This window comes from Globicephala melas, chromosome 5 (assembly GCF_963455315.2).
Source record: "Globicephala melas chromosome 5, mGloMel1.2, whole genome shotgun sequence".
Classification (NCBI taxonomy): domain Eukaryota; kingdom Metazoa; phylum Chordata; class Mammalia; order Artiodactyla; family Delphinidae; genus Globicephala; species Globicephala melas.
This window is the reverse complement of record NC_083318.1, coordinates 13,803,164-13,823,289: the sequence shown is the minus strand read 5'-3', so window position 1 is coordinate 13,823,289 and position 20,126 is coordinate 13,803,164. Positions and strand designations below refer to the sequence as shown.

Genomic DNA, 20,126 nt, shown 5'->3' with positions numbered 1-20,126 from the left:
ATATATATGTATATCTATTCTTTCTCAAATTCTTTTCCATTCTAGGTTATTACAAGATATTGAATCTAGTTCCCTGTGCTATACAATAGGTCCTTGATGTTTACCTATTTTATATATGGTAGTATGTATATTGTTAATCTCAAACGCCTATTTAATCCCCCCTCCCTTCCCCTTTGGTAACCATAAGTTTGTTTTCTACGTCTGTGGGTCTATTTGTTTTGTAAATAAGTTCATTTATATCATCTTTTTAGTTTCCACATATGGTATTTTTGTCTGACTTAACTTCACTTAATATGACTGATAATCTCTAGGCATCCATGTTGCTGCAAATGGCATTATTTCATTCTTCTTTTATGGCTGAGTAATATTCCATTGTATATATATATACCACATCTTTTTTTTTTTTTTTTTTTTGGTACGCGGGCCTCTCACTGCTGTGGCCTCCCCCACCGCGGAGCACAGGCTCCAGTCGCGCAGGCTCAGCAGCCATGGCTCACGGGCCTAGCCGCTCCGTGGCATGTGGGATCCTCCCGGACCAGGGCACGAACCAATGTCCCCTGCATCAGCAGGCGGACTCTCAACCACTGCGCCACCAGGGAAGCCCCCACATCTTCTTTATTCATTCATCTGTTGATAGACACTTAGGTTGCTTCCATGTCTTGGTTATTGTACATACTGCTGCAATGGACATTGGGGTGCATGTATCTTCTCGAATTAAAGTTTTCTCCTTACCAGCTTGTTCTAATCCATATAAGCACTGTAAGGCTATACACTGTGTTTACATGCCAATGGCATCTATTTCTAGCAATGTGCTGCACTTCTCAGTTATCAGTAGAGGTAAATGGAATACTTGGGTGAAGAGTCTGATTTACGCCAAGTTTTCAAGAGAATAATTTTCTCCAGTAGTAGTTCAACATATTAACTTTTGCTTTCTAGATTGTAGGTGGGGGTAAAAGTGTCAGATTCTGCAGATTTCAAAAAAGGCAGGTGGAATTACTGTCAGGAAAACATAAGCACCATAGTCAAGGTTTTAAAAACGTGATCTGTAATCTAAATGGGCTCACTCCCTAACAGAGAAACTGGCTAGTACACACAGTATAGACTTTATTTGGGAAACATACTGCCAACTTGGAGAAGTTATCAAAAGACAAAAAACTGAAGAGAATAAATATTTGATATTAAAAAAAATCACATACTAGATTTTTATGTGAAATCTCCTAATTTTTAACTCAGAAATGCTACAGATGTTTAGGGAGTGAAAGAGAAAACCAAATACAGGGAATCAGACCAAAATTATCTAAGGTTAAGGTCCATTTCAAGTAGATGACAAAGACAGATAATACAGCTGACCCTTGAACATTATGCAGGGGTTCAGAGGTACCGACCTGTGCTGAGTGAAATTCCCCTTACGGCCCTCTGGATCTGCAGTTCCACATCCACAGATTCAACCAAATGTGGATCATGAAGTACTGTAGTACTGTAATACTTATTGAAGAAAATAAAGTGGACCCACACAGTTCAAACCCTTGTTGTTCAAGAGTCAGTTGTATAACTTGAAAAGACTGGTGTGTCTTTCACATTTGAAAATTCTAATCATAAGAATTACCCAAGGCACTTCTTACAAATAAAGTCCGAGACTCATTCGCTTTCCATTCTGGCTTAGTGGGTGGTAGGTTTTGACTGGGGACCAAGAATTTGTATTTTAAGCACCTCAAGTGGTTCTAATAATCAGGCAAGTTAGGGAAATAGTGGTTAAGGGAGAAACTACAGCAACAATGCCACCACAGCTCCCGTCCCCTTACTCAATGACTGACTGCCCACCAAACTTCCTGAGAATGAGAACACTCAATTGAAATTGAGGAATTGTCCATAGAACACTGTTTATTTCAAGTCCAAAGCACAACATTACTCATTTTTCTTAACAGACTACATAATTTTTACTGCATGAATATTTAGGGTTTCTCTATTCACAAGTGTAGATTTACTTCTTAAGTTTAGGCTCAAATGATTCATATATATCAGTTTACTCCAGAGGACACATACTCTAACAAATCTGTTCAGAAAATATTTTACGTAAAAACACACAAACCATTTACCAACACTCTTCAGTTGTTACAACCAGTCTTCAGCAAAGATCTGGCTGAAGTTCATCATTTTCTACAAAACATTCCAAGACTGAACACAATAGAATGTAGTATTTTACATACTTTAGCTTATTACTGCAGTTAAAAGTTCCTCTTTCTTTGATGGCTTCTGCATATATTATACTCGTAAAGCAGGAGAATTCTTTTCTCTAACTGCTGAGTTATTAAATAAAATTGTCTTTTTTGGTATAACTTGTCTCCAATTAAGAACCTAAATAGTCATGATGCAATCAAATAATGGACACGTATAGGGCTTGTAGTAAGAGCTTTTTCAAACTAACAATGGAAGAATTTAATACCTATCAATCAGTGTAATATCCTTTATTGTTTTGTGTTCAATAACTACCACCTGGAGTGCTATTACTTCTAGTATTATCAGTTGGCATCAAAATATAAAGAAAAAATATGTACATTTTAATATATCAATTCTTACCTGAATAATCTCAGATCTCTTGAGAATGTTCCACAAAGTGGAATTTCTTCCTAAAGTTACAGTGAATGTGGTACAATGTGTACAACTTAGTTAACCAGTGCCTGCCTTTCATTTCCAAGATTCTTCCTTATCTTGAGTCAAATACACAATCTCAACTCCCATATCATAATGCACTGGCTTACAGTTTGTATATAAAGTCCAACTCAAGCTTATTTTGGTTTATTGTACATGCTTTATTAAAATGGTACGGGTATTTACAGTATCTGCAGATCCCTTCCAAGGCGCTCTCACACACACTCAGACACACCCACACGACATCCATACTACGGCCTCATGCACCCACACCAGTAAGATGTGAGTCAAGACTCCTAAAATTAGGCAGCTGTTAGGGGATAGAGTTGTTGATTTTTCAATTTTTTTTTGAAAAGAGAAAAGCATGGGGGAATGCATTTGGCCATGACAATGCTAATTAAGTTTGTGTATATTAACATATATGGCAGTAACACTGAATATTCCTTTTACATTCTATATACACAGAATGACATCAAGGTTTTGCGGTCAACAGAATATTCCAACTTCAGTCTCAATGCTGCTTGTAGTGACTTCTGAATTCACACAGGGGCTTTCCCTAAAAATAATTCAAGTCTATGTAAGTGAAATAAGGCACAATTAATATTGATTTGATCTAGGGGAAGGAAAGGGATAAAAACCAGTTTCAAATGATCTTACTGTTGGGGAATTAGCTTTGACTTAAATCCACCTGAAATCCCTTTTTCTAATTTCCAAAAATTTCTTAGAAATAAAAGTTTTTTTCTTTTCTCTGACAAAACCCAAAAAGAAAAGCTCGGGGAGTCATATCTTAGTGTTTCAGTAGCCTTAACTACTCAGACTGATGGGCACCAACCCCCCTCCCTCATTGCTAAAACAGACCCAGCGCATGAAGTAGGAATTCCTTGCTGTTTTTGTAAGGAGATCTGTACACTTAAGTAGCAAATATGTATCAGGTTGTCTTTGATTTTAAAAAGAAAGAGAAAAGGAAAAGTAATCTTGTGACTTTCTTGCTCTTTAAAAAAATCCCTGTCTCCTTCTTTTCAGGATGAAGAAGCCCCACCAGACATTACAAACAACTGCAACAAATGAGTCTGGCAGCATAATGTCTAGTATTCGAATCTTCATGGTGAGACTCATTTAGCTTGTACAAACAATCTGTTGAATGTTTTTTTGCAGCAGGTGAACCAAACCCAAAGACGCTGGACATTCTGTGAAAGGGAGTAAGAATTGCAGTTCTGAAGGCCCCTGACTTTGGTTGTTTACAAAGTTCAATCCTGTTTATTGTGATCCTTGGTATCTTCTTCATCTGTATATTCTGATGGTTCTTCCCCTGGTTTTAGGAGTCTGCCTACATAATCATATTTTTCTGAAAGATACATCAAAAGAAAATCAGTAGCGATCAAATTTGTCTCACTATTCCATTATACAGCAGGGAAGGTGTATGCTTCCTTTAGAGTCATATAGAACAAGATAAGTTTTTCCTATTGTTTACCTTGTCCAGTCTTTGTACTCATCTAACACTTGAACAAAAGAAAACAAGGTCAGGGAACTCATAAAGCTTGGGAATTGTGCTTTTGCAGGAGAGTGTTCCATACAACCAGTTCCTAATCAAGGACACTGCATCAGAATCACTTGGAGACCTTTAAAAAAAATATATGCACATCCAGGACCCATTTTGGAGTCACCCATGCCAGGCTCTTGGAATAGGTATGAGGACGTGTACTTTGAAACTGGTTTAACTCTAATGTGCACTGTGAGTCTCAGAATAGTTCTTTAAATTTTAATAGCCCAAAGTATTGTCATTAGATAGGTAAGTTGGCAATGTAGGGCATTTCCAACAGTTAGAAGACCATAAAAAAGTTAATGGTTACTTTCTTGGGGAGAAAGAGTACATGAGGTGGAAAATCACATGGAAAGTAGATCCAACCAGGAAATATTCTTGGGGAGAAAATGTGACACATGCTAGTAGTCCCTAAGAAAACAAACCAAATGAGAAGATGAAAATTCACTCGTTACTTATTATCCTGTGTTCTCTGAGGTCCCGATATGTGGTGCCTAGTACCTTACTGTTCTTTTTCCTATCAAACTCTCTTCTTAGATCTCGGTTACATTGCTTGTTTTTATGTTACCAGGTGTTTAATTTAGAACATCGTTATGTCCAAGGTGATAACATGTTTAGTCATTTCTTGGTCAAGACTCTGAACCTAGTTTAAGCAAATTAACTGACAAACCGAGAGGATAATACAGAAGGACTGCTTTGTATAGCAAAACCAGTATAAGTGCCAAGAAGCCAGAAGTATTCCAAGGGATCCACAGGTCACATAAATAGCAGTCCAGAGTGTTCACAGAGGCGGTAAAAATTGATGTCATGAGCATGTAATGAAGGAGAATGACATTTTTCCTTTATGGTTTGAAGGTAAGATCAAGAAAATCATTTTAGAATAAACTAAAATTACAGTATCAATATCACTAATTAATTGTTTTAAATAATTGTTTTAAATTCTATATTTAAAAAACTATACCTTAATGAACAAACCTTATAAGACTAAAGGTGTCACAATTTTTATAAATTTTATAGTTTGTAACAAGCCAATTTTTAAATATGGATTTTATAAATAATAAGCACATGTAACAATCATTTTGATAGTTAGCTATGTTTATCATCAAATAATGATGGCAGTGAAAACAGACAGCATCCTTAGGCTCTTTAGTAATGAAATAGTATGTACTTTCTTTGGCCATATATTTAATATTTGCAAAGAACCCAACAAAATGAAGGTACCTTTAAACTGCATTTCCCATTCTCGAACACTCTCCATTTGTACGGCATTCAAATCTGAGAGGTCATCATATTCATCTTTAAGTGCATCTTTATCTAGGCAAAATGTCGCCAGTCCTCTGGAGGCATCCCTACCAGCAAATATTCCATATGGACCCGCTAGGAAAAAAAAGAAATTATTTAGATTATCTAACCCTATTTTAGAATGTCTCAAATGAAAAAGTCAAATAAAGGAAACCTCATGACTCTTATGTGGTACACAGCCTTAATTTCAAAACATGCACAGACACTAAATAGGATAATGAGAAGAAATTTCTAAGAATGAGGTAACTATATGTACAGGCGCAGAAAGAAGTCCATGATATAGTAATTGAAAAAAGCAATTCAGCAAATTATATAGTATGACTCACTTTGAATTTAAAAAAAGATATACATATATGCACATTTCACCCACGTTTGTATATGCACAAAAAAACACCAGGAAGAATACAGACCAAGCACTTTACAGTGGCAACATTTCTGGAGAATGGAGAGGAAAGTTTTACTTCACATATAACAGAATAAAGCATTTTCTAATGAGAAGTACACAAGTAGAAAAAAAATGGAAATCCCCTGATTTTTAAATGAGCAAAATAATGATTATAGCCATATTCATATTTGAAATCATTTAGGAAATTGAAGGTTATGTGTCAGAAAAGCATCTATACTTTTAAGAATAGAATTCAAAAATTAAATAGACAAAAATCTAAACATTTATGAACATTAATTTGAATTACAGAAAGCACTGCACCATAAAGTTCACTGGATGTAGGAAAACTCATTTCTTTTTTAATTGCATGGAAAAAGTGGCCTTAATAAATTTAAAAAGTAGCATTATTAGGTATTAATATATTAACATGAAAATAAAGGCAATACTTCCAGTAAAGTACTTTTTCCTGCGTTCCCGTTCTTAAGTACTTTCCATATTGCTGCTTAATATTAGGTGACTATCACAATTATCATTTAAGGGTTATATATTTTCCCACTGAGTGGATACACCTATAATTTATTTAATCATTCCCCTATTAATATAAACTTAGGCTATCATTTTATACTTTTAAATTTGTCTTCTATATAAGAAAATGGGACACTATTTACAACTGGCCAACATTTGTAACTTTCAAACTTTGCTCATTATCTCAACTGACATTCAAAAAGGTATGACAACTGACATTCAAAAAGTGTTTAAGAGAAGAAAATCTAATACTGTTTCTATTTACAAAGTAAAATCTGAAGTTCTTTCATTGGATTTAATTATTTTGGAGAAACATTAACTTTTTTTCTTTTTTTAATTTAAGTCTGTTACAATGCTGTTAGTTTTAAGTGTACAGCAAAGTGATTCAGATATATATTCTTTTTCATTATAGGTTATTACAAGATAATGAGTATAGTTCCCTGTGCTATACAGTAGGTCCTTGTTTACCTATTTTATATATAGTAGTGTGTATATGTTAAGCCCAAACTATTAATTTATCCCCCCCATCCTCTTTGGTAACCATAAGTTTGTTTTCTAAGTCCGTGAGTCTATCTGTTTTGTAAAAAAGTTCATTTGTATCATTTTTTAAGATTCCACATACAAGTGATAGCATATGATATTTGTCTTTCTCTGTTTGACTGACTTCACTTATGATAATCTCTAGGTCCATCCATGTTGCTGCAAATGGCATTATTTCATTCTTTTTTATGAGAAACATTTAACTTTTTTTGGCTATGCCACCTGGCTTGCGGGTTCCCGACATCAGGGATTGAGCCCCAGCCCTGGCAGTGAAAGCACCAAGTTCTAACCAATGGATCGCCAGGGAATTCCCAATGTTAACTTTTAAAACTAAGCAAGAACAGTCCCTAGGGAAAGAAAAGCAGTCCACCTTAAAGCAGTTGTGTTTTTTTGTGGTATATAACTCCACATGCTTTGTGGCAATGGCTGTTTTCAGGAGATGGAGGAAAAAAAAAATATATATATATATGTATATATATATACATACACACACACACACACACATTTATGTATATACAGAGAGAACTAATGTGATTTTTTTCTTAAGAAGCAACAATGACAAAAAAAATCTGTGAATAATATATAGCCTCTTTTTTTTTTTTTGCAATACGTGGGCCTCTCACTGTTGTGGCCTCTCCTGTTGCAGAGCACAGGCTCTGGATGTGCAGGCTCAGTGGCCATGGCTCATGGGCCCAGCCGCTCCGCGGCACGTGGGATCCTCCTGGACCGGGGCACTAACCCGTGTCCCCTGCATTGGCAGGCGGACTCTCAACCACTGCGCCACCAGGGAAGACCAATATATAGCCTCTTAATGCTAACTGGACCAATGCTTACAAACTTAAAACAGTGATTAGTCAAACACACAAAAGAAAAAAATAAAATTGATCAAGGCTATAAAAAACTACAAATGTAAAATGAGAATTTCAACTTTTTGGAGAATTTGCTAGCAATCTCACTTTCCTCTCTCACAGTATTGCAAAGTGGAAGGGACAGTTTTTGCCCTCCCTATTTGGCAGACAAATAGAAACGGAGGCATTCAGTGCCTTGCCTAAAATTACTGACAGAACTGGGAAGTAACATTTCCACTTTTCTGACTACCCCAAACACAACACATCTTGAGAAAACACAGAGGACCCACAAACCCAAAGATGGAGTGACAATCCTGAAAACTGGAGCATTTCACTAATCACAAAATTTCAGGGAAATGACTATTTTAGAATACCTGTTGAATCAAAATGGAAGAGCATTAACAAAAAAAGCTTTTTTTTTTTTTTTTTTTTTTAGACATCATCAGCTTTTCTTAGCATTGTGTTATAATATTTACCTCCCTGGCCTACAAAAGTCAATCTACTTCAGGATACTTCACAGTATCAACCTTAAAACATATCCAAATGGTAAACAGGAGAGAAGAAAAGATGATCACTATAAAAAATAGGAGTCATAAAACCCTCCATCTTTGAGTGTATTAACGTATAACAGTGTATTCTTTAGTAAAATTGTCTGCCAACTTCCCTAAGAGGGAATGATGTTCTTTTTTTGGTTTGGCTAACTTAGAGTGAACTTGAGTCAACAGTTAATAACCCAAGCCTAATTCTAGACAAAATGATGTTTTGTTAACTCCTGAAAAGAATGATTCAGTGATTAACATATTTTCCTACTCTTTGTATTGCTGTCCTCTCCACATGCTTCCAATTTCCCTCAAGAAGCATTTAACTTCTGAAAAGGTTTTTCTGAAAACAGTTTTCTTTACTTTTTCCTCTAAGACCATAAAGAACGTAATATAAAGATTCAGAACTAGAGTTGGAAAAGGATGAGTTGCTTAGAAAAAGGAGGATTTGAGGTCCAATTAAAGTATATTTCTCTGCATCCCTAACACAATCAGAACCATATCTAAGAAGTCAGTAATACCTCCCCTTTCCACTACCTCCTTACAGAACAGACCTAAATGTTACTGATTCTAATATTTTGATAACTACTCTTGGCTATCCATAATACTATAATAGCAGAGAGCTACCCAAGGAAAGCAAATTTTAAATGGTATTAGGTCTTCAGTATGGTATAATTTACACACACACACACACACACACTCAAATCTCGCTTATATAAATTAATCAGATTGTTTTGATTAAGGCTCATTTAGATATTAACATTTCAGTAATAACTAAGCAAATTATACTCTTGCTTTTTCAAAGACTAAAATATCGTGCTGATACAAAACTAGATTTACAGTTTCAAGAAAATTCTTGCTACAAAAAATGTACCCAATTATTTAGCCAAGACAGATTCTCTTAAATGTACATATATAACAAATATCCTAGGACATCATTTTAATGATAAATCTTATTTCCATGATATTGTTAAATACACCGAAATGACATTATACTAGTTAGAATTCAGATTTCATTAACAGTTTTAAGAGTTAATACCACTTATGATACAGATTTTTGAAGTTCAAAAATCAGTAAATCTACTAGTTATTGTATCCTGAAACTGCTTACTTTAATACAATCAAGTGACAATGGGGTGACATATTTTTGAAGGCAACAACATATGGTCACTGTAAAACAATGTTTTAAAGAATAATTTAATGAGCAAACAATTCCAGGAGGAAATAAATAAAATATCTAAAATATGTAACACATAATTTTGTGACTATTAAGATGATTATGTATCTACATTAGTATTTATGAAGAGAAAATTCCAGAATGTTTTAGTTATTTTCATGGTATAAAAACCATAGCTCTCAGAGACAAACTTTAATTCATTAAAGTTTATAAACAGCCCAGTTTTCTGGCATGTTCTGACAATAGTCTTCTGTGATTATTAAAGTAAGTTAAAAAAAAAATCTAATAATACTTGGTATTGAGTAATTTATTCCAAATAAGGTTATAATGTGCCTAGGAACAAATGAAACAATATGTAAAAGTGACTAAATGAAATCCAACTAATAGATATTATTTTTTTATACTTAGCTCTAGGAACTCCCAGGACTTTTAGAGAGAAGGTAGCATGGTAAAACTGAAAGAATACCTCTTAAGAAGTTAAGATACCTGGGTTCCGAGGCCGCACCCTACACTTGACCTTGGGCAAATTTTACATGCCTAAAATTGGAGGTCAAACCAGATAATCTCTTGACTACTATAATTCTAAGAGGAACTGAAAACTCAACCTTGCTTCGAAAATTCAAACTAGGAGGCTCTCAGCAATACTGTGGGTTGAGCTAGTGGCCCTGGCCCCAGGGCTCAAGGCTGGGCTGGGGGCAGGGAAGACTTTGAAAAATTAAAACCCCAGGCCTGTGCCGTTTGTGGGAGTGGGGCCTGGTAGAATGAGAACTCTAAGGTGAAAAAAATACAATAGCATGGATTTAAATATCTGTTGGAATTTAACAAACAGTAATGGTAATACAGCAAGTATTGGGAGAAAGAAGTTATTCTATAAATGATGTTGGGATAACTGAACAGCCCTCTGTAAGAAAACAAAAACAAAAGTTGGATGCTTACTTCACTTCTTAAAACAAAATAAATTCCAAGTGGAACTAACAAACTAAAACCATAAAAGTATTAAGTATTAAGAAAAGCTTTAAGTATGATACAAAGCCCAGCTGAAATAAAATAGTCATGATCGAAAAAATGTGGCAAAAAATATATGAATAGATAATTTGTAGGAAAGGAAACATAAATGACTCAAATTTTTGAGGATGTCCAACCTCACTGAGAAATGTAAATTAAAATAATATTGAAATACTATTTTAACTGCTCAGATTGACAAAGACCAAAAAGTTTAATATCACATTTTTGGCAAAAGGGTGAGAAACAGGCATTTTCGTGTGAGTGTAAATTTGTCCAATGTCTCTGGAGGGCAATTCGGAAATAAGTACCCAAATTAAAAATGTCCATACCCTAAGACTCAGTAATTTTACGTCTAGGAATTTATTTGATAGATAATTATGATTTTACTCACGTTTAAAATGATACATGAATATTTAGAGCAGTACCATGTAATAACAAGAGATTGGAAACAAATGTTCATTAAAAGTGGACTACTGGGCTTCCCTGGTGGCGCAGTGGTTGACAGTCCGCCTGCCGATGCGGGGGACACGGGTTCGTGCCCCGGTTCGGGAGGATCCCACATGCCACGGAGCGGCTGGGCCCGTGAGCCATGGCCGCTGAGCCTGCGCGTCCGGAGCCTGTGCTCCGCAGTGGGAGAGGCCACAGCAGTGAGAGGCCTGCGTACCGCAAAAAAAAAAAAAAAAAAGTGGACTATTATGATATATTCATATAATAGAATTTATGCACACATTCAAAAGAATGAAATGGTTCTCTTTAAACTGATATGAAAGGCTCTCAATATGTTAAAATATTGTTAAAGGTTTGTATAGTATGCTACAATTAGTGCATGGGAGGGGTGTACATACCCACATGCTTTCACTTGCAGAGAATAGCTCTGGAACAAGACTCAGATACTCAGACTGGTTCCTCACCTCTAGGGAGGGGAACATGGTGGCTGGGTTGTGGGAAGGAGACTATCTTTTACTATATACCCTTTAAAATTTTTCTATCTCAAGCACGTATTACCTAATAAAAAATTTTTTTTTCAGAAACTTCCATTGAGGCATACCCCAAACCACTCCACAGGGAGACTTCCACAACCCAAGGCTCATGGAACATCACAGAAAATATTCAAGAAACAAAAAGACAGCAATTGCTGAATTTTGTAATAAAAGTTGTAACTACATGAAGAAACAAACTACCATGGAGGAGTGAGCACACAGAACAGATATGAGAAATGGTATCCCAAGAATAAGATAACAGAAGCAGATTAAAGAGATATAGTATGTTTACTTAAAATTATTAAGAAATTAAGGGGACTTCCCTGGTGGTCCAGTGGTTAAGAATCCACATTCCAATGCAGGTGACGCTGGTTCGATCCCTGATCAGGGAATTAAGATCCCACGTGCCGTGGGGCAAATGAGCCCGCATGCTGCACTACTGAGCCTGCGCACCTCAACTATAAAGCCTGTGTGCTGCAAACTACAGGGCCCACGTGCTCTGGAGCCTGTGCACCACAACTACAGAGCCCCATGTACTGCAGCTACTGAGCCTGCGCTCTGGAGCCCACACGCCACAACGAAAGATCCTGCGTGCTGCAACTAAGACCCAATGCAGCCAAAAATAATAAAAAACAAAAAAACAGAAAACAAAAAACTAAAAAAAACATCATTGAGGATATGAGTTAAAAAAACAGTTAACCCACAATTTTATATCCTACATCTATACTATTATTCCTGAGTGAGGGCAGATAGACACAGAATCTTTTTCTATCAATGAAAAAAGCTATAGGATGTACCTCACTAAAATGAAAACTGAACCCTGAACAAAGAAATGAGATGCAAGAAATGACAGTGAATAAAGAAAATGGTAACTATGTTGGTAAATTTAAATGAAGATTGACTATTAAAAAAAAAGTTAATAATTTAACCAATTTGGGGGTAGAGTTTTAAAAACTGCAGTAAAACTAGAAGTCTAATAGTAATAACATAGAAAAAATGGAATGTGGGAGGAATTAGAGTTAATGTTTTCTAACCAGGGCCACAATATATGGCTATGTACCATATAACTCCAGGGGACACCATTTACATTTGTATACATGATAGTTTTGTATATTTAATATTAAGAAATATTCTGTCAAATGGCAGTGAAGTGTCTTAAAGAGTTCTTTCTAATTCATACAAAAATGTTTGGTTAACATTCTTATATTCTATAGCAAAAACTGAAGGAAAAGAATCTTATCACCAAAAGAATAGAAATAGAATGCATCCAAATCAGTAGGGGGATGTGAAACAGAAACAGACACACAGACATAGAGAACAGACTTGTGGCTGCCAAGGGGTGGGTGGAGTGGGGGAGGGATGGATTGGGAGTTTGGGGTGAGCAGATGCAAACTAGTATACAGACAACGTATAAACCAGGTCCTACTGTATAGCACAGGGAACTATATTCAATACCTGTGACAAACCACAGTGGAAAAGAATATAAAAAAGAATCTATATGTATGTATAACTGAAACACTTTGCTGTATAGTACAAATTAATACAACATTGTAAATCAACTATACTTCAATAAAATAAATTTAAAAAAAATCAGTAGGGGAGAAAACGTGGAAGGAATAAAAAAATAAACTGATTAAGTTGTTAAAAGACGGTATTGATATTAAATTTTATGAAAAAATCAGCTATATGTTATTTATAAGGAAAAAAAACACAGATTGGTTAAAAGTAAAAGGATGGAAAAAGAAGCACTGAGGTAACACTAATCAAATGAAGCCTCAAGTCAAATCTGAAAATCAGTAAGGGTGATAAGGATGTTTCTTCCTCTGCCGATTAACACAGTATCAGTTCTAGATCTAGTGCTTAGATAGCTTCAAAACATTGATATACCCAATCTTTGTAAGGCTGGCTCCTTCAGGTTTTTGCTGAGGTATCAATCCTCACTTTCTTGACAAACCAATATAAATAAGGTACCTTTCTTAACCGTCTGATCTAAATAAAGTCCTTTGTTAACCTCTATTACATATCCTATTCATTTATTTCACATCATATTTAATTACAGACTATAATCATGTATTGAATGCTTGTTTATCATCTGTCTTCCTCAACAGACCATAAACTCCATGAGGGTAGGGAGGCAAATGTTTTGAAGACTCAGAGAACTCTCATTTCTCAAAACATCTTATCTAGGCAACAATGTAATGAAATCCAGGCAATTCCTTCTTAGAGTTTAAAAGTGGAGATGAAATCCTATATTAAAGATCTTGAGACAAGATGCTGGCTCTAAGAGTACAGCAGTTATTTAGTGATGTCTGTCACAAGTACGTGGGGGAGGAGTGATCTATGTTACACTGTTGAAAGAACTATTATAAAAGAACTTGAATGGCTAACTCCAGATGTTACTAAATGTACTCCTTTCCTCCAAACTGAATAACATCTTCTGGTCTTATACATGCTTTAAGCTATCCTATTATACTTTGTGTTAGTATTTAATACAAATACAATTCCCTCTTAGATTAAAAACACTGGAATGATGTTGAACTCAGAAGAGCCAAACAAGAAGGTACTGTAGAAATTACTAGTATAAATTTGAGCAGAGTATCAAAATTCATCAGAAGACTTAGCTGATCCCTTTATCTGATTGGCAGGTAATGAATAGTAGGTAATGAATGTGTATGGGCATTAGACCTAACACAGACCCAGTTGGCTTCAAAGCAAGAAGCTAGGATGAGAGCTGGGTAGTGTCAGTAGGACACTGATGAAGGAACAGGTTTGTCTATATGCCTAAACTGTTGCTTCAGCTGCAATTCTTCAAACTACAAATAAAACTCACATATTGAACATAAAGTTAAAAAAGGAGGAAAGACACATGAAAGGTAAATGTGCTCCTTTCCCCCACCTCCTAAATATTAGGCATCTCATGGGGTACTTCGTATATACTTCTTTCCTTTCCAGTGGAATTTAAATGGTATGTTGGAGAAAATACAGCTTTGGTATATGTCAAAGAATACATGGAATAACGGGGGAAGCTATATATCTAAATATCAGAAACGCAGATAAACTATTAGAAAGGTCAATTGTATAATTTCTTGCCATTCTAAAGAATAAAAAACACTGTTTTAATTCCACTGCAGTAATATTACATCAAATTATTTAAAATTATACTATCTGTTGGAGTCTTCCTCATCTATTATGACTATGGAAACGTGAAATTATATTATGTTGTGATACAGTGGGAGGGGATAGCCTATGAAGCCTGTTAGACTGGGTTTGATTTCTAGCTTGGCTACTTACTAGATATGTGACTTGGGGCAAAATCTCTCTGAGTTTCAGTTTCCACGTTTGTAAAATGGGAACATTACTTATTTCCTAGGGCTGTCTGAAAATTAAATGAGATAATAAGCCCCAAATGGAGTTTCCTACTCCTTCTACCCTGACCTCTAGAATCAATGCTATTGAACAGAACTCAATGGGAAGACGGAAATGCTCTATAAAGTGCACTGTATAGTACGGTAGCCATGTGGGTACTGAGCACTTGAAATATGGCTAGTGTGACTGAGGAACTCAATTTTTAATTATATTTAATTAATTTAAATTTAAAAAGCTACACGTGGCTTGTGGCTACCATATCAAACAGCACAACATAAAGCCATGAAGTGTGTTTCTTTTGAGGCTTTAAATCCTTATGGAACTAGGAGAGGGTATAAAAAATAACAGCAGTGAGATTCTCTTTAAGTTTATCCCAGAATGCAGTATACCTGAAATAGAATAGATAGGCTTTGCGGTCAAATATGTCTGGATTTGAATACCATGTCTGTGTGACCCAAGCCAATTTACCTCAAATTCCTAAACCTCAGGCTCCCCATATGAAAGACAGAATACTCACTAATCTCACTGAAGCACTGTGGAGATGACAAATTAATGGATTTGATGTAGTAGCTGCTTAACAAATCTAGTTCCTTTCTCCTTCCACATTCATTGTTTCTTACATGACCACTTTCCTCACGTGCTGGCCAACTGCCTGAACTGTTACTAAATTTAATATTGACAAATGTAGTTAATGACAACTGTTTGCCAATATGTTTACTCCACTAAATTAAACTGCCAATATTTAATTTTTTAAGAACCCATACTTTAAAAATGTATGGCTAAAAATATCTTCAACACAGAAAAAGCCTCACAAAACAATCTAACTCTAAAACCATTACTGAGAAATGGGAGTAGATATTGGTTAGGCACAGAAACTAGGTTTTCTAGCTCCCTTATTAGCTCATTCTTTCAGCTACTAAGAGTCTCAGGTAAGGATTTTTACTTCTGAATTATTCTGCTACAAAACTGCTTAATTGATTTGAGGATGAAAATAAAAAATTAAAACCAAAACCGAACTTATGTCTGTTTCATAGCCAGAAATTTGGCTTCAAGACTTTTGGGAAGTGTTTTATCTTCTCTTAATGTGAAATATATCCTCAGCCCCTAAGATGATCTGGCTACCTTTAAGATTCCTTTCAATAATAAAATATTCCAAATATCTCTATTAGGTTGTTAATTGATAAGTACTTAGAATAAAATAACTGAGTATCACTCTTAGCCTGTTCATTAGGACCTGGAAATCAGTGGAAGCTAACCTAAAGCTGACTCCTCTGTTGTTACGAGGAACCCCCTCACTGGCTCAAGCCACACAAAGGCCATCTACATTACAACTATGACTCAATTTTAAAATTTCTGTTGCAGAACATTTGCCACTGGATCCTGCCAAACTGTGTCTAAGGCTGTTTCTCCTAGCTATTTTCAGATAGTGGCAAGGCATAATGTGTGAGGACCGATATGCTTCTTTGTACTAATACTTTGGTTGCTTCACTGTCAGTTTAGATAGGGGTACAAAGGCAGAGTTTTTAGTTTGGTTAAGCTCTGTATTAAAAATCTAAACCTGTACACAATTTCTAATCATCGAACACACATACTGTGTAAATCCTTGACTAAAAAAAAAAAAAACTATTTAATTTGGTCTGTCCGTTTAAATATTGTACTTTGGCCCTATTGTCTTATCCCCCATGCTCATAAGTAAACAAAAAAGTATTAACTATTTCAGCTGATATGAGTAGGCAGACATCTGGTTTTCATTTTTATACAACCAGAAGCAAGTACTTAATAAGCTATCTGTGACTTGGTTGGATTGAATGTACTATAAATATATACAGAAAATACAAGGCACTAAGAAATAGATAGTTCAACATGTAGAATCTCCAATTTCTTACCTCTAATTAACAACTAACCAAAGCACTTCTAAAATACCTTCCAGCCACTAAGCACAGAAATCGTAAGTATATATTTGCAAGTGTCAATAAACCTCATGGACTAACAGATTAAAGAGGAAACCAACTTGTTTTTAGACTTGCCAACCCCCTTGACTTTAAGACCTGGATGTACTCTTTCGAATAACAGGTCACTCTAGGTCTCTAATTTTATTTACTTTTATTGTAGTCACTTTTTTAAAGCTCAGAATAACTACACAACCAGCATGTACAATGTTGATCAGTTTTATGGTATGCCAACAGGTTCCATGAGTCTGAACTGAAGTTTATTAACATAATCTGAAATGTATGCTATAACTACATTGTAAAAGAAGGGTTTCTAAACCAAACACCCTACATACACACAGTTCTCTGAAAGCAAAGTTTTAAAAATCTTTAACTTGCAGCACTGGTGCCTGGGGGTATGAATTTATAGCTGTTTTAAGTTTTTGCTCCTCAGTGAAAACACAATAAATCATAATCAACGTGTAGTTGAATACTTGCCTTCCTACTAAAAAAAAAAAAGATAAAAGAGAGAAACCGGACAGGCACGCCTGCTGGGTATATGAGCTCCACCCCCAAAACTCTGGGCGAAGACCCTTGCCAGTATTTATTAGGATCTGCATTCAGGTCAGCCTCATCCCACATATATTGTTAATCTTGGAAAGCATCTTCGTACCAAAACCCGTTTTTTTTAAAAAAAAAAAAGAGTCGAGGTGTTGCTTATATGACAGGAGTTTACAGAGGGCTGGGACTTGGAACTCCGTGTACCTAAATGTGGCCTTATGGGGAGTAGTAGAGGGAAAAGGAAGCTCAGTGGCGCGTGCACACACACGCGCGCACACACACACACACACACAAACACACACACACAGAGTAAAGAAAGGAAAGCTATGAATTACAGCACCTAAAACTTTAGGTCCCTACTTTAGAAATCTTTCTTCTCTCCCGCCTCCAACGATCCCAGGAATCAGAAAGCTCAGGAAAGGCTGAGGGCCAGCGTGACTGGCGACAACTAAAAGGATTTTGAAAAATTCAGCACAAGAAAAGGCTGCGAGGAGAAATGGGATAGGAGAAAAATGAAAGATGAGAGCTGGCTCCTGGGGCGACACTGGGACCCCGACTTCGGGGGGGTAAACGCCGGAGGGGCCCGCGGCCGAGGCGTGTGGGGGGCGGGCCGTCTCAGGTGCGGGAGACAAGGCGAGGGGATCCAGATGTCGAGAAGGATGGCAAGCTAACACTTTGCCCAGGGGCCTCCCCATCATAAGATGGTCGCGCTTGAGCTGCAGGGGGTCCTCCCCCTCCCCGTCCAACTCCTCACCGGGGCCGTAGAACTTGCTGCCTTTGGTCACGTCGAAGACTTTCCCATTGACCGCAAGCAGGATGCGCGGGGTGCGTGACCCGTCGTACTGGCGCAGCTGCTCCAAGCTGAAGTCCCGCTTCTTCATACGAGGAAGAGAGGCAGCGGGGCTCTCCTCGCCCGCCCCGGCCCCAGCCCCCAGACCCCGCCGCCCCCAACGCACCCACAGCCGGTAGGCCCCCAGCAGCACCAGCGCCACCAGCGCCACGTTCAGCAGCATCTCCCCGCCCCCCGTCAGAAGGGCCAGCGCAGCAGCCGACCAGCCGCCCCCTTCTGCTGCCGCTCCCGCGCCGCTCGGGCTCTCGCTGCTACCGTCGCTGCTGCTCTCGCTGCCACTCCCCAGGGTGCCTAAATTCACGTCCCCATCACCCGCCGCCATCACTGCCCGCCAGCGCCTTCCTCTCCTCCCCGCCCCCTGCCCTCCCCAACCCCACGGTCGGCCCCGCCCATGTGGGGCCTCCCAGCCAATAGCGTGAGGGTAGGGGGCGGGGTCAGGCCGGCTCCCGACTGGGTGTTGACGCGGTAACGTTGTCTTGGATCTCTCCCTCCGTCCCCCTCCCTCCTTTTGCAGGCCGCGCGCGCGTGCGACGCCCCGCCCACCTCGGCCCACACTTCCCTGCTCTCGTCCTTCGCCTCTAGTTGAAGTAGAAGAGGGGGGGCGGGTCTGAAGAAAACACGGTGCGCCGGCCGCGCGCGCGGGCGGGGCGAGACTACGGCGCGTGCGCGGGCCCCGCGGCGCCACGCGCTCTCCTTTCCTCTGCAAGACCTCTGGGAGACACGCTCCTCCCAGTCCCCTCGCTGTGCGCGTGCGCCCAGGAGTCGCTTTTCTTCCCAGGCCAGGGTTCGCGTCTGCAAACTCCCGCCTCTTCGCTTTGGCTCCGCCCGAGAGCTTCACGTGCTCTGAGGCGGCCGCTGAGGCGGGACTCTCCCTGACGCCTTCCCGAGGGCGCGGGTTGGTGGCTAGTGGGAGGCCGCGACATAGTTATAACTGCTTTCGCACACTGAAGAGGGGTGTCTCTTTCTCCCCCGGGCGCCGTCGCGCCTGTCCGGAAGCCCAGAGCGTGGGCGCGCAGGCAAAGCTACAGCCTAGAAGTTTTGGCGAGGAGCTGGAGTCGCCTGGCGCGGAGAGCGCGCACGGAGCTCGCCTAGGGATTGTTTGGCAGAAGGAATCTACGTGCTGTCTGCGCCATTCCCCAGTGGTTTTAGCCAAGGCTGCTCTTGTAGAATTTTCTTTCAGATTTTGTACTAAAGGTGTCGTTTTTCCTTGAAACGTTCTCATTGGGGCGAGAGGCAAGTGAATAGGATGAGGTGGTCCTTTTTTCGCGCATTTAGCTTTATTTACAGTTTCTTTTCATCTTTCTGGGTCTTGTAGAGTCTTTTAGCCTCTCGAGTCCTTAAAATTCCTGTGTAAATGTCACCTCTGAAGCCTCATTCTGAACCCCTCACCTCACGCTCTCAGGTCATCTGATGTGCTCCTTCTCGCCCCAGTCTGTTTTGTGTCGCTAGTCCCCGCCCCCGCGCGCGTGTGAACTACCCTTGTGGCGAATGAAGGTTTATCAAGGGAGTAACAGTTTTCGTTTTATCTTGAGGAACTGATGGGATGGAGGAGAGACGTGGGCAAGCAATGGGGGCGTATGGTATGCTAATTAGGGAAACAGCAAGTGGTCCATTTTGGCTTTAAGTACTGAAGAGGAACAGTCTGGAAGACTTGAGGTTGCAGTCTTAAGTATCGAGGGATAGGCTTGGACTTCATATTGCCGGTTTTGGAGGAGCCTCTGAAGATATGGAAGAGGCAAGTGACAGGATCAAAACTCTTCTGTAGAGAGTTCTCTGCTAGGATTGGTATGAAAGATTGGAGTGGGGAAAAGAATGGGAAACCAGTTAAGTAGGCTACCGTATTGGTGCAAGGAGTAAGGGAAGTGAGGGAACGCAGGACTAATGACAGCATTAGAGCAGGGGTCTGCAAGCTTTTCTTCAAAGGGACAAAC

At 38.5% G+C, this 20,126-nt stretch overlaps 1 protein-coding gene across 1 annotated transcript; it reads right to left on the bottom strand.

The window, feature by feature from the left end:
- Positions 1 to 465: 465 nt before the first annotated feature.
- On the bottom strand, positions 466 to 18,767 carry PGRMC2 (progesterone receptor membrane component 2). Its single transcript, XM_030863866.3, has 3 exons — positions 18,100 to 18,767; positions 5,411 to 5,566; positions 466 to 3,994 (listed from the first exon to the last, which is right to left on the bottom strand). The coding sequence occupies exons 1-3, from the start codon at positions 18,515 to 18,517 to the stop codon at positions 3,897 to 3,899; spliced, it is 672 nt and encodes a 223-aa protein (XP_030719726.1). The 5' UTR covers positions 18,518 to 18,767; the 3' UTR covers positions 466 to 3,896.
- Positions 18,768 to 20,126: the final 1,359 nt, after the last annotated feature.